Here is a 13959-nt window from a genome sequence, read left to right on the forward strand (position 1 = left end):
TGAGTCTCGTTGGAGCCCCTGGAATGGCTCTGCTCTCACATGGGGCTCTGGGCTCTGCTCATAGAGGCAACTGGGCAGCCCCCACACTGCCATGTAAGTACAATACATAAATGCATAAGTACAACAGATTTTAAGTGTCACTCAGATTTTTATAATTCAAACTAGCACAACTCATTGTGTAAAGTCGATCTAGCATAGCTTTGAAAAAAAAAGTGCATTTTAGTGAAGTCGTTACAAATGAGTGTGAAACTTTGCTGTTTTTCATTTAAAGATAACTATATTTTTCTTTTCAACATAATCCCATTTTTCTTTTTACTTCCATTTTCTTTTTGTGTAAAAATAAACTCCTGTACTAATCTAAATTAATGAAACTTCGTTCTAGAATTTGATATCTTATTTTGCTCCATCAGTCCCTGTTTTATCTTTTCAGTTCTCTATCTGTCCAACATAAAAAGATGTTGGACAATGCTGAAGATGTTATGTATGCTTATTTTCTTTTTGAATAGCGATCTGTATCAAATACTAATTTTTTATCTGATATTAATCTAATATGAATTTTGTTCTAAAGTTTCTGTAGTTTAAGAATTTGGTGTTTTGCTGTTGTGTCCACTGAAATTTCATGGTCCGTACTCAGGTTCTAGCAACGTTCAGATAAAATACAGCATTCAGCTTTGCTCACTTTCTCTGAATCCTCTTCTGTAGCCTGGTTAAGAGCCTCTCAGTCTGGTGCAGGTGTTTGAAAGAAGTGCACCATGAACACTTAAGTAGAAAAATACATGTATGTATTACAGTCAGTACACACTGCATTCATGCATTTGGAATGTATACGAATCTTATCTTTGATGCTTTGAGCAACAGTGGTGAAAAAAGGAAGAAAAACAGATTACATTTACAAATATTGGGTTAAATGTATATAAATGCCATTCAACAAATCTGATTTTTAACTGTCAGCCTGCCTTTGATTAGAAGTCAGAAAAGAGGAAAAATCAACCTACCCAACTGTAATTAATCTTGTTTTCTCATGATGTCTTTAAATGGTTAATTTTTTATAAACTCGTTTGTTCACTATTGTGTTTTGGTTTGGATGTAGTTTTCTTCAAGGCCCGACTGCTATTCCAAATGTTGAAACAATTCATTTTAAACTGATGAGTCCTGCCTGAGAAACTGTCCCAGATAACCTTTTTTCTGGAATTTCACTCAGTCATGATTTCAATTGCTACACATATTGGAGCTGTGCAGTGCAATTGCATTGGAAGTGCTGGCCATCACGTAATTTATTAACTTTAACACTGTATGCATATACCTAATCTATTTTGCAATTGGATCTCGTTAGTGATGTTTCATTTATTTTTATTTCAGGTGATTTAGTTTATAACAGTAGTAATATAGATCTCCTTCTAAATGTATTTTGAACACGTCGTGGGGTGCAATGGGACTGGAAATGTTGGGTTTTTTTCATTCCTTCTTTCAGAGGAGATGCGTCAGTTGACTGACAGAACTGTGGACTTCAGTTCATTTTCTCAGCTTATAAGACACACAACTCAACTTTAGGGAAAAAGATTTAAGATTCTGTCTTCCTGTGCATAAAACTTGATCATATAATATGTGTTAAAAACTGATTGGTGAAATTGCATAGGATGGGAATGGTGCTTTGCAAGATCCCCAGTTTTACTTTTGGCTGCCAAGGTCATTTATGTCTTACCACAGCAGGGCCAGTTCTGCAACATCCTTTGATGTCATTGCTGTTGTAACTGCTGTGTACATGGCTGAAAGTAAATTCACATTGCTAGGATTCGAGTATCCTCAACTTACTTTTGGAAGTTGTAGGTGAAGTGACTTGCTTTCATTGTGTCTTTTGAACTGCTCTGTGAACTTTTGGTAATTACAGGGCTGGTAGTGTAGTGTACCTCAGCGTGTTCCCAGTCTGTGCTTGCTATGAAGGAGATGGTTTGGAGAATTGCTTTTCTAATCTCTTGTGACTCAGCAGCAGCTTGTTGTATCCATTCATGTCTTAGCTCCATTGTCTGCACCATGATGTTAGCCACTGGCTCTCAGCTCCACTTGCTTTTGCATTTGAAGAGAGACATGATGCTCTGATGATACAGTGTACGTTTATTGCTGTGTATCTTAAATCAACAAGATAATTGAGATATCTCACTGTTTTTCAAATTGGAGATGTATGATGTAACAGGTGTAACACTGGATACTAGGATGGATTGGATATAACAGCAGCCCAACCATGCATGTCGTTCAGTAAATGACAACGTCATTTAAGAGCTGACGACATACATACTAGCTGAATGGTGGAGTGGGCTTCTATTTCATGTTCCTGATGCTGTTTTGCTCCTTTTCAGTACAGGGAAGTAATATTCCAAAAGAGCTGGGGGGAAAAAAAGAAAGGTGTGAGTGTTGAATATTCAAAATACAACACACACACCCCTCTCTCCCCCAAAAAAAGGTATTTTTACCCTGAACCCGACATTCTGTATTTCTATGAAGATGTATGTTTTATCTTCTTGTTTGTGAGACTTTCTTAGTAAAGATGCAGGGAAGTGTTGGGAATTATTATGTAAAGGTGGACATATGTTTCTGACTTCAGCTATCTGATGATTGCTTCTGTGATGGTGAGCCATGAATGAGAAAAGCATTTACTGACTCAGATGATTTTTGCCTTCCTTTGGTATTCAAGTTCAGATGGTATCTTTTTGCTCTACAGTACGAGAATCCTAAAAAAGAAAGAGGTTGGCTTTTGTCACTAATTGTGTTAGTAATTAATATAGTAACTGCTTTACAAAAAAACTTAAATGGATTATCATAGTCCTAAAAAGGATTTATTGAATTATGTTTAACTCCTTTTGTGTTTTGCAAAAAATGCTCCCAACTCTTTATATTTGTAGTGATGCAGAAGTGTTTAAGTCCCATTACTAAAAAAATATTTTTGGATTATTATGCTACTTAATTTTTCAGCCTTATTTTTCTGACCTATTGTAAAGAACAAAGGCATGCATGCTTTGTGACCTCAAATGTTCTGCAGCCTCTCCAGATTTTCACTGGGAATAAATTTGTGACAGTTCTGTTTTGTACAGGTCAGATTAATTTAAGCCATGTCTATGTGGTACTGCAAGGGAACTGTACAAAGAGCCAGCACATTTCAGTGAAATGTCATGTCGGCAAACCTGTGCTAACTGTTTAGTGATTAGAATTTGAGAAATGATGATTCTTACTGTTATGTTTAAGCCGTTCTCTCCCTATATATATCTGAACCTATAAAAGTCATTTATTTATACGTGCAACTGGAGAAAGGAAGGAAAATTGTTGGCAGTAGCTTAAAAATGTATATACTTTTTTCTTACAGAAAATGCCAGAAGCCTCAGAAGATCATAATCATTGGAAAGTCTGTTGACTTCCATTTTTTGATAATCTGGAACATCACCTGTCTGGCATGGCTCAGGGCAGTCAACAACTCGATGTGCAGGTACTCCATGATCTCCGACAACGTTTCCCTGAGATCCCTGAAGGGGTGGTATCTCAGTGCATGCTACAGGTATGATGCAGAGTTTTAAAGAGTGTGTAGTTCATTATTGTAGTTTGAAAACTTTCTACTAGTCTACTTAGAGCATCAGTTTTCATTCTTCTGGTTGTATTTTGAAGGGATGGGAGACTCTGCTTCTTGCATTTTTTACAAACAAAGATGTTACCATTTTTCTTTGCATTTATGGTTTTATTTTTCTGCTGATTATTCATCCTTGCCTATGTGATACTTGATTGTATGCACACAGGAATAAGGCTAATAGGGTGTTCTTTGATGGTAGCATCAATAGGAGATTTAGCACAATGGCACCTTTTCTCCATAATAAGGAACTGGGTTTACCTAGAAGTCTTAAGGTGTTTTTTTGTCTACATGGCATAGATGAAGTCCTCTCTTTATGAAGTCTTTCAGATGGCATGGAGCTGATGGTAACAGCTGACTTTTTTTTTTGAGGCTGTTTTGACACTGTGGTGCCAATTGTTACTACATTTCCAAATGTTCTGTTTTTAAACGTGTGTGATACATCTGGGTATTCCCATCAACCATTGGAGTCTGGCAGGGTAGCTTAGCATGGAGGAGAAAGGAGCTAGTATAAGTATCTGCACAGTGAATGTAATAAAAATTAAAAGCAGGACTGTTCTCTCTTGTTGTACTCAACGGTATGTTTTCATCTGAATAGATGCTGAATGTCTGTGTTAGTCACTCAAAACTTCACAGAATTTCACTGTCATCTTCACTGTAGGTTAGAAGATGAAGCTAAAATGAGTAGAGAGGGCAGGAAGGGGAAGGGAGTGTTCCATTTTATATTTGCTTTGATTTGTGATTTCATGTCTGTATATTCAATTGCTGGCACCACAGAACAAATCAAGCCCTTACAAGGGTTATTTAGTTTCCTCACTGATTAAAACGAATAAACCATTTTTAGCTTTGAGCCTGGAATTCATCAAACTGTTGAAATTTAGGTCATAATTGTAAGGGGCCTTTGGGAATTGCCAGTCTGCTTTCAAGCAACGCTAATTCTGGCTTGATGTAGTTCATTTTAAGGTGCTAAATTCTATCTCGAGAAGCTGACTGAAAATGTTGGAGTTCTAAACTTTCAAGTTAAGAAATATACTTAGGTAAACAGTAAAATGTTATCTGTGTCCTTGTTTGGACTATCCAGAGTTTGCAGAGTTTTAGTCTAATTTAATGTTGTGTTGTTAAAAATAGTTAATTGTACATTCCTGTTCTTTGCCTTCTCCCAAACTAGACTTGATTTGATATTTAAGTGTCATATTGTAGGCAGTGTTACTGCGTCTAGTCTTTTGCTAGATGTAATTGTGGGCTATATACTACTTGCAGACTATGACCTGGTTGGTATTATCTTTATTTGAAAATTCTTATCTGTGTCATCTACAATGAGATATTATGTCCATATTAGACTTGATTGCAGCTCCAGTTGAATGTATGTTGAACTTTGAACAGTTTTTTGTTTTTGTTTTTTCCTTGCTATTAAATTGTAATAAGTGTCTCTTATTTGTAGAACAACAACAACCTGGATGCCTGTTGTCGAGCCCTCGCACAAGAGAGCAACAAATACTTATACATGGAGTACCATAGCCCTGATGACACCAGAATGAATAGAAATAGCCTTTTGCACATTAATCTGGGTATTCATCCTCATACCAGCTATCATGCAGGGGATGGAGCTCAACTTAATGGTGGTCGTACACTGGTACATAGTTCAAGTGATGGACATATTGATCCACAACGCACAGCAGGTAAACAGCTGATTTGCTTAGTTCAAGAACCACATTCTGCTCCCGCTGTTGTGGCAGCTTCTCCTAATTACAATCCATTTTTCATGAATGACCAGAATAGAAATGCAGCTACTCCTCCTCCACAGCCACCTCCACAGCCATCTTCCATACAACCAGGAATGAACACGTCTGCTATGCAAGGCCCTCCTCCCACGTTTATGCACATACCTCGGTACAGTACAAATCCCATTACTGTTACAGTATCACAAAACCTCCCCTCTGGACAGAGTGTACCCAGAGCTCTACAAATTCTTCCACAGATTCCAAGCAATCTTTATGGGACTCCTGGCTCTATTTATATTAGGCAAACATCTCAAAGTTCTTCAGGACGACAGACTCCTCAGAATACACCGTGGCATTCATCGCCACAGGGCCCAGTTCCACATTATACTCCCCGTCCTCTACCTGTGTATCCACATCAACAGAACTACCAACCTTCTCAGTATTCTCCTAAACAACCCCAGATCCCTCAATCAGCCTTTAGATCACCACCGGCATCCCAGTGCCCCTCTCCCTTTGGCTCTCCTCAACACCAGGTTCAGCCTCAGCTGAGTCATCAGAGTTCACATGTTTTTATGCCTCCTAGTCCTTCAAATGTCCCTCCTCATCCATATCAGCAAGCATCACAGACTTTTCAAAAGCAAGGCAGTCACTCTGTATCGTATCTTCCTCCTTTTGCTGGACCTAGTTTATCCAAAGGTTCCATGAATAAAATAGAAATTACAGTTGAACCACCACAAAGACCTGGGACTGCAATGAACAGAAGTCCTTCACCGATAAGTAATCAACCATCTCAACGAAACCAGCACCCACTGTATGCAGCCACTACTCCTCCTTCAAGCTCTCCATCAAGAGGTATGTCGGGTCAACCCAAACCTCCATTTAGTGTTAATCCAGTATATATTACCTACACTCAACCAACTGGACCTACAGGTGCACCAACACAGTCTCCTCGGGTAATGGTATCTCAGCCAAACCCAACTATTTTTAAAATCACAGTAGGTCGAGCACCGACTGAGAATCTTTTAAATTTAGTGGACCAAGAAGAGCGTACTGCAGCACCAGAACCTATTCAGCCTATTTCTGTAATCCCAGGATCTGGAGGAGAAAAAGGAAGCCATAAGTATCAGAGAAGTTCTAGTTCTGGGTCGGATGACTATGCTTACACTCAAGGTAATTGTTCTACTCTGCACATTGTTTTCTGTGAAATGCATTTTCAGCTTGATTTTTGCCTCTTACTAAGTGGGAAATACTGAACCAATACAGAGAAAAACACAAATCACAACAAAAATAATCTATAATCAGCTTACGTTCTGTTTTTAAAAAATGGTACCAAGTATTGATCTGATGCATAAAGAAATTCTGAAGCTTGGTAAATTGCTATGCTTTTGACAAAATAGGTTTCCTTAAGAGAATGTTACGGCGGACATATGCCACATGTCTGGTTGGTAACTTCTGCATTGAAAAACTATGTTATAGTTTTATTATTTATTACATAGTTTATATATTTTTGTTTGTTTGAAGAACTTTGCAGCACATAGATTTGTTTGGTACTGCGTCCATCATAAAAGGTGAAACACAAACTTCTGTAAGGAATTTTAATCCAATTTATCTGGTTTAGGTTGAAGAGTATGAAATGAAAGAGGAAGAATTGCAATTAAAATTACTTCTCAGGACAAAACAAATCCTTTTTTTTAATGGACATGTAATTGTTTTGATGAACTTCTTGCACTTAGAAATCTCAAAGAAAAGCTAAGCAGACAGGCTTTAGGATGTGTATTCTGCTGCATAGGGACAAAATGTAGTTAGCTTTAATGCCATATATAGATAGAGAATTAAAGAAAAGTAGTTGAAAATAAACAGTAATAACACTTTTAACCTTTAGCTGAAAGTCACTTTTCTCAAGGTAACTTGCTTTTGAGATTTGAAACATTTAAAATGGAATTAAGTGAATCAGACTGCAAGCATTCAAACCAATCAGTTGGGTTAATGACACAGTGATTATCAGCAACAAATATTTGAAGAATGCTTTGTTTCTAAATCTGTGTTTGAAAAAGAATCTATTCCTATATTGCTCCTTTTAGCCTTCTCAATTTGGGAGATCTGAAGCAATGCATAAAATCCGGTGCTTTAGTTGTTGATTTGTTTTTTTGCTTTGTGCCTGTTGAGCTATTTTATCTTAGCAGAGCTGTCCTGTACCTGGTTAGACCCAATTAGAAGTGTTACTTAGAGAAAACACTGGCAGCTCTGTACCTCATAGTTTGTATGCTTTCTTTGGTAATTTTTGTATTGCAACTTCATTGAAGGCAGTCAATTGTGTAAGAAAACTGTAAGTAGCTTCATGTAATTGAAGGTAAAAAATGTTCTGAAATAGAGAGATCTGTTTTTGACTTTTGAAGCTTTAGTCTAGATTTCTGTATTTTGTAAAAACAATGAGATTTGCTGGTATGTACTCTTTGGGCTATCTGCTTTTGTGGTAATGCCACTGCCAGGTTTTCATTAGCGTTTGGTGTTGATGCACTGTGAACTCTTAATAGAAATAAACTGTAGAAGAATAAACATTATACTTTTTGCTACCACAAAGAGACTTAGAGAGGACTATCCTTGAAAGCTTACTATAGGGAGCAAGACTTAATTTCCTTCTGAATATGAACCATTGTGAAAACAGTTACCAAAGAACAGTTCTGGTGTCTGTTCCTCCAGTGTTTCTTTGCAGCAGGAGTCAAGTTTGATCAGTTGTATCAAGGCATCATGCCACTCTATGAAATGCATATCACTACTGAATTGGAAAAGTCATGGAAAAACAGGATTTCATTCTGACATTGGCAAATCATACAGCTGATACCTGTTTTTCTTTTTGTATCTGTTATCTCTCGAACTCTCTTTTGAATGACTAACATACATTTGACTTCAAGGAGATGATGATTTTGTTCAGTAATTTTGGAGCATGTGTTATAAAAATATCTGATGTTATGCTTCAAGATTTAGTTTATTCTTTGAATTGGTGGATCCATACAAGTCAAAAGTAAGGTGCTGTTGTTTTGCAGAGTACTGACATCTGATAAAAGTACTGTTTTTTTTTTGCCCCTGCTTTTTTATCCTCCTCTAGTAAGCTGCATCCATACTATTGTTTATTTTTTATTTTTTTATTTCTTGCTTTTTTTCCCCCTAATATGCAAGTACTTTTTTTTTTTTAATTGCTTGGATAGAAGTGAAGAAAAGGACAAATGCTGGCTGGTACATAATATGAAATAGTGTTTTTCAGATTCTGTGGTGTCTTCGTGTAATGAATGAGATTGCTGAAAGATTGTTACTTTACTAGCCTGCTGGTCTGAATACTGGCAGCAAATTGATCTTATTTTTCTTTGTTTTGGTAGGCTTTCATCAGGTAAAAATACATGGGTCAGAAAGTGCTAAGCACAATAATTAACTTAGCTAATTTTGCATCATGATGGAATGCTGAGAAATATTTTCCTGCAAAAAAATGAATATCATTTTCTAGGTAGTAAAAATTTGTTTATTTCAGCAGAGAGAGATGAAAGGGCAGCAAACTATAGAATTAACGACTTTGAAGGACCTGAGCTCTTCCCCAGCTATGGTTTTTTGTTTGTTTCCCCTTCAGGATTCACATGTCTAGTTTCTTTCATTGACATTCTGCAGTTCTGCCTTTGAGCAGTGGTGAACTTTGTAGTATTGAGAAATTTTGTACACTTTAAAAAGCTAAAAATACTTAAAAATATTATTGTATGATCTGTTAAAAAAAAAAATAAAATATCAGCTATTGAGGACTGCCATTTGGCTGATGTCTTAAGGCTACTCTGTCAGACACTGCTGAACACTGGCTATGAAGTGTGTGTTATCTTCTGATCTTACATCTGGTATTTAGTTTCCTGTCAGTATAGTATTAACATAACTAGATTGCTGTTTCATTCCTGAGAAGCTGTCTCCTTGTACAGGTGCCTTTCTATTTTTGAGAAGAGAAAGACCAAAAAAAGAAGCGTTGACCAAAATGGTAATATCAACTTCAAGTTACTAAAATGAATTTTTATTCTGGAAGAATCTTGTCCAAACCTGTAGTTCATTTGGCATGAAAGCATCTTCACACTGGTATTTGGTTGCATGTTTATGATCACATTATCTTTTTTTTTCCAGAAAGGTCACTTGTGAATATTACATATAAACTAGAAGTTCAGTGTTCCAAGTTGTTTGTTTTTTTTAATGTTACTATTTCTTCCATGTGAAAAATTAGCCTTGCTATTACATCAACGAGCAAGGATGGAGAGATTAGCAAAGGAACTGAAGCTTGAGAAAGAAGAGCTTGAACGCCTGAAAGCTGAAGTCAATGGTATGGAGCATGATCTAATGCAGAGGCGACTTCGAAGAGTTAGCTGTACAACTGCAATTCCAACAGTAAGCAATTTGTTAGTATTTTAATTCAAGGTACAAATTTATTTCTTATCCTTTCATAAGCTAACGTATAAGATACTCCCAAAATCTTCAATATTTGGAAATGGTTTTTTCTGTAAGTTCTTGGCTTGTAGGAAACCAGTTCTGATGATTTAAGAAATCTGTGTCTGGCTTTTTCAGGTTTCACAACAGAATTTGTGAGAATCGTTTGTGTGCTTTTTTGGGCCATGGAACAGTTAGTTACTTTCTTAACAACCTATGGAAATGTACATCCAAATCTGTTTATTATAGAGTCTGAGTCGTATCCAGCTTGACATAGCAGAGCTTCATGGTTGTTTTTTCTTTTTTAAACAGTATTTCACTGTATCAAGGTATTTTGCTGTTTGGGTAGCTGCATCTCTTAGACATTCCATTTCCCGTTTGGCATGTGTGTGATGTGCCAAGTAACGGTTCAGTAGTGGTGTTGACTGAAATAGCTGCTACCTCACTCCTCTTTTGCTCTGTTATTTCTTCCTATCTCTGTGACTTCTAACTACTAGTGGCTCTAGCCCAGATGTCTGTATGACTCTGATAAGAGAGCTCATCTGACTGAAAAATAGCTTTCAGTGTATGCAGTTGTTAGCCAAATCACTTCAGTCTTGTTCACTGTGCTCTCATAAACAATGCAGACAGATGTAGGCAGGAAAGCATACTATGCTTGAGTAACAGGCTGTTAGCTGCTGAAGTATGTAGCTGCTGTGTGTCTCATCTGTCTTGGATATTCAGAGAGGTATCGGGTATGGTGCAGGCAGGATTACAGAAGACACTGTCTGAGCATGCAGAAATGAGGTTAGGGAAACCAAAGCCCAGCCTGCCCAGAATTGAATCTGGCCAGGGGTGTCAAAGATCAGAAGTTTAAGTGAATTGCAGTTGATACTCCTTTTCCAAATACTTGTGATGTAAACTGATGTAGCAAATCATAATTTTATATGGATTTTTGTAAGGTGTGTGATTATTTTAGACTTGTGTCCACAAGACTAGTGTTTTACAAATGGATTTTAGTATTGTTCATCTTCTCTGGATTGGTTGGTTTGTTTCTCTTATTACCTCTTCAAATGCCAGTAGGAGAATGTTTCTTGAAGAAAAAAATTGAGTGGCAGGGAGGGGTCGACAGTGTAATCTTGGTTGTTCTGTTCAATGCCTTCTCTATACTCAGTTTCCAATAAAGCTGTTCACATAGATATAGCGATGTTATTTATACATTGGATAAGTTGCTGACTCTCCTACAATTGCTGTGGTTATTTCTTCCTAGCCTGAGGAAATGACCAAATTGAGAAGCCTCAACAGACAGCTCCAGATAAATGTTGACTGTACACTGAAAGAAGTTGACCTCCTTCAGTCCAGAGGTACAGAACTGATAATTTTTGAGAAACATAATTTAAATATGGTGTATATTTAAATAAGGTTATCCTTGGACTCTTTAATTAAAATAGAACTTTGTATTTTTATTTATTTATTTTCCAGTAACCTGGTAAACTTGAATTGCAAATTTTTCTGTTGGCCGAATTTAATTACATTCCCAACTAAACAGTGATTTTGTCAAGAGTGAATCTAAAAATAATCCTTACTTAGTGAAGGTTCTTTACTTAATTTGTTTGCTTTACCTCTGGTAAAGTGATATAAATCAGAAATACTGGTGGCCGCCAGGAAGTTGGCAATTCTGTTCAGGTATTTAAAATTCTTTCTGTGACCAAAACTTGACATAAATACAGTCAAATAGAACAAAAATGCACATTCCTCCTTTTTTTTTTCTCCTCTCTTTTTAACTAAGACTATCATACAGAAGACTTGAGATTTCCCAGGTTTTTAAAACATTGCAGAATGTTGAACAGGAGTTGATTGTTCAGTATGGAATGAGCTAAAAATTAGTAGAATCAACACAAAACTGAAGATATGTGACAAAGGGGAAAAGGCTGAAATAAAGTGTAATAGTGAAAAGATGTGTAAAATCTGAAGACTCTAGATGTTCATGTCACTGGTTAGGCGTGTAAGTGACATTTACCTTATGCTTTCATACTTATCTTTTCTGACAGGCAACTTTGATCCGAAAGCCACGTGTAACTTCTATGATAACATAGAGCCTGGTCCTGTTGTGCCACCAAAGCCATATAAAAAGGGTAGGCAAAAAAAAAACAAGCATCAACTTGCCCTATCTGCATTGAGAAATGTGTTTTAATTTTTCTTCTTTGTATAAAACAAACCATACCTTGTTTATATAACTGCAGTCATCAGGCAGGTTGTTTCCATTGTGAGTTCTGTTACTGTGTTTGTGAAGACTGATATTCACTATTAGAAAAGACATTGTAAGTACACAAACTCTAGCTTTAGCTAGAGCTTCCTAATTACATTTTTTTTATACTTTTTAGATTAAAACTTCTACACAAGAAGTTCTTTCTAGCTGACTTCTAATACATGCTGTAGGATTTAATAGTTTAACTCCTTAAAATTTGCATTTTTACTTTTATTTAATTTTCCTGGCTATGCTTTAACTTCATGTTTAGAATATGAGTTTCACAGTAGTAGCCCTGAAGTTTGTGCTTTTTAGTGCAGCAAAGAGCTTCACATAATGTAAGGACTGTGATGAAGTAAGTTTTCGTACATGGGTCTGCAGTGTCCCACTTACACAGGTTCATTATTGGTCTCAGAAATTTTCTGTACAGTTTGAATAGCATATAGAATTTCTATCTAGCTTAGGAGTTGAGTTTTATGTGCACACAGGAGCTACATATTTAGTCTTAGTTTTGTGGAGATTCAATCAGTACATCAGTGATTCAGCTCACACTAAGTAGACACCTAGTGGCTGCATAGCTCAGTAGCACTCTGGACGTGAGTGTATGCAGAGGTGGTTTTGGAGCAGAATCCTACCTTTTGTTTCAGTTATATTTTGCTCAGTGTTTGTCTGCTTTTGTTTTTTTCTGTTGAAAGAATTAATTTCAGGTGTTAGCAAATGTTTTTATATGCCTTATATTACCGCCAAAACAGCTTATCCAGGATGCTGTGCTCTGTGCTCTTTTCTCTGAAAATGTTGTGTGATGAGCTTATAATACAGTCTTCTCCTGATGCAAGTAGTGTGTACTAAAATTACTAGTGGAAAAACTTACTTTTCTGATACAGTAGTTATGTACTCTGCTTGAAAATCCAAATTTTATTTTTAATAATAATGATAACAGTAAGTAATCTAGTTGCAAGTAAGCAGTCCTTTCCCTGTATCTTCCAAACCAAATATTTTTCCCTTTCATGTTTTAAAATGTCTGTGGAAATTTAAAAGATAGGCCTAGAACTACTGCTCACCTGTATATCAGCTTAAAAAAAAAATAATAAAAAATTGGGATATGGTCCCTGTACAAGTGCTAGTGCACAGTAAAGACAGGTGGAGCATTAGGTGAGCAGTGGCACAAAAGCAACTACTTGAATTCATGTTAAATTGTAGTAACCATATGATTGATTCGAGGTACTTAGTGATGTTTAGCAAGATGCTCTTAATTACACTAGTCTATTTAATTTGTTCTAAGCAAAATAATGTGCAGGACTTGCACGAAATGCATGATTTTACTGACAATTAGAAACAGCATTATGTGATATTTGTATGACTTAAGACTAGCTTCGAGGTTTTGTCTGTCAACATGACAGGTGTGTTAGGGTCAGTATTTTGTATTTTGAGCTCAGCTTTTAACGTAGATCTGCCAAGTTCATTTCTCTCCTAGAAAAATGCATTTCCTTAATACTCAGTTATTAAGGTATAGATATACAAGGTTCTACTCTGTGCTTCAGGGTGGCTAGTTAACAAGAATGAAGGCTTGTGCCTGCGCAACTTGCTTGCTTAGCAAGAATCTGTTTAGGCCACACTGCTAATGTGATTATACTGTATCTGGACTGGATATTTATACTGTATCTGGACTGGATATTTAAGCAAGGAAGATACTTTTTTTTTTTCTTTCCTCTTTAAGTATGTCTTTGAAAACAAACTTAGGTGTTATTTGCACTAACATTATTGTCAACCATCTGTTAGATTTCTGAGCAGAACATATTGATCAGTGTTTGTGTTTTGAACCACAAATCGCTGTTTGTTTTTTTTTTTTTTTAGCAACATAAGTTGATTTTGTTTGCTTTAAATCTGTTGATTTCTTTTTAGCAGACGGATATCTTAACCTTTACCTTCTAAGTAATTCTAACATTGTTAGATTA

The 13959-nt window shown here is 36.4% G+C and overlaps 1 protein-coding gene across 4 annotated transcripts in view; it reads left to right on the plus strand.

Annotated features, from left to right (window-relative positions):
* The window catches only part of TAB3 (TGF-beta activated kinase 1 (MAP3K7) binding protein 3), a 38365-nt gene that overhangs the window by 21023 nt on the left and 3383 nt on the right, over positions 1-13959 (plus strand). Inside the window, exons 2-7 of one of the 4 annotated variants that reach the window (XM_048929709.1) lie at positions 3356-3544; positions 5052-6183; positions 6328-6501; positions 9578-9738; positions 11027-11120; positions 11808-11891. In XM_048929709.1, coding sequence (XP_048785666.1) covers positions 3443-3544; positions 5052-6183; positions 6328-6501; positions 9578-9738; positions 11027-11120; positions 11808-11891 — 1747 coding nt within the window. In that variant the 5' untranslated portion in view covers positions 3356-3442. Of the gene's footprint in view, positions 1-3355; positions 3545-5051; positions 6502-9577; positions 9739-11026; positions 11121-11807; positions 11892-13959 lie in introns of all 4 variants that reach the window. The other 3 variants (XM_048929715.1, XM_048929716.1, XM_048929705.1) reach the window with 3 other exon arrangements.

Source organism: Lagopus muta, chromosome 1 (assembly GCF_023343835.1).
Source record: "Lagopus muta isolate bLagMut1 chromosome 1, bLagMut1 primary, whole genome shotgun sequence".
In the NCBI taxonomy this organism is placed as follows: domain Eukaryota; kingdom Metazoa; phylum Chordata; class Aves; order Galliformes; family Phasianidae; genus Lagopus; species Lagopus muta.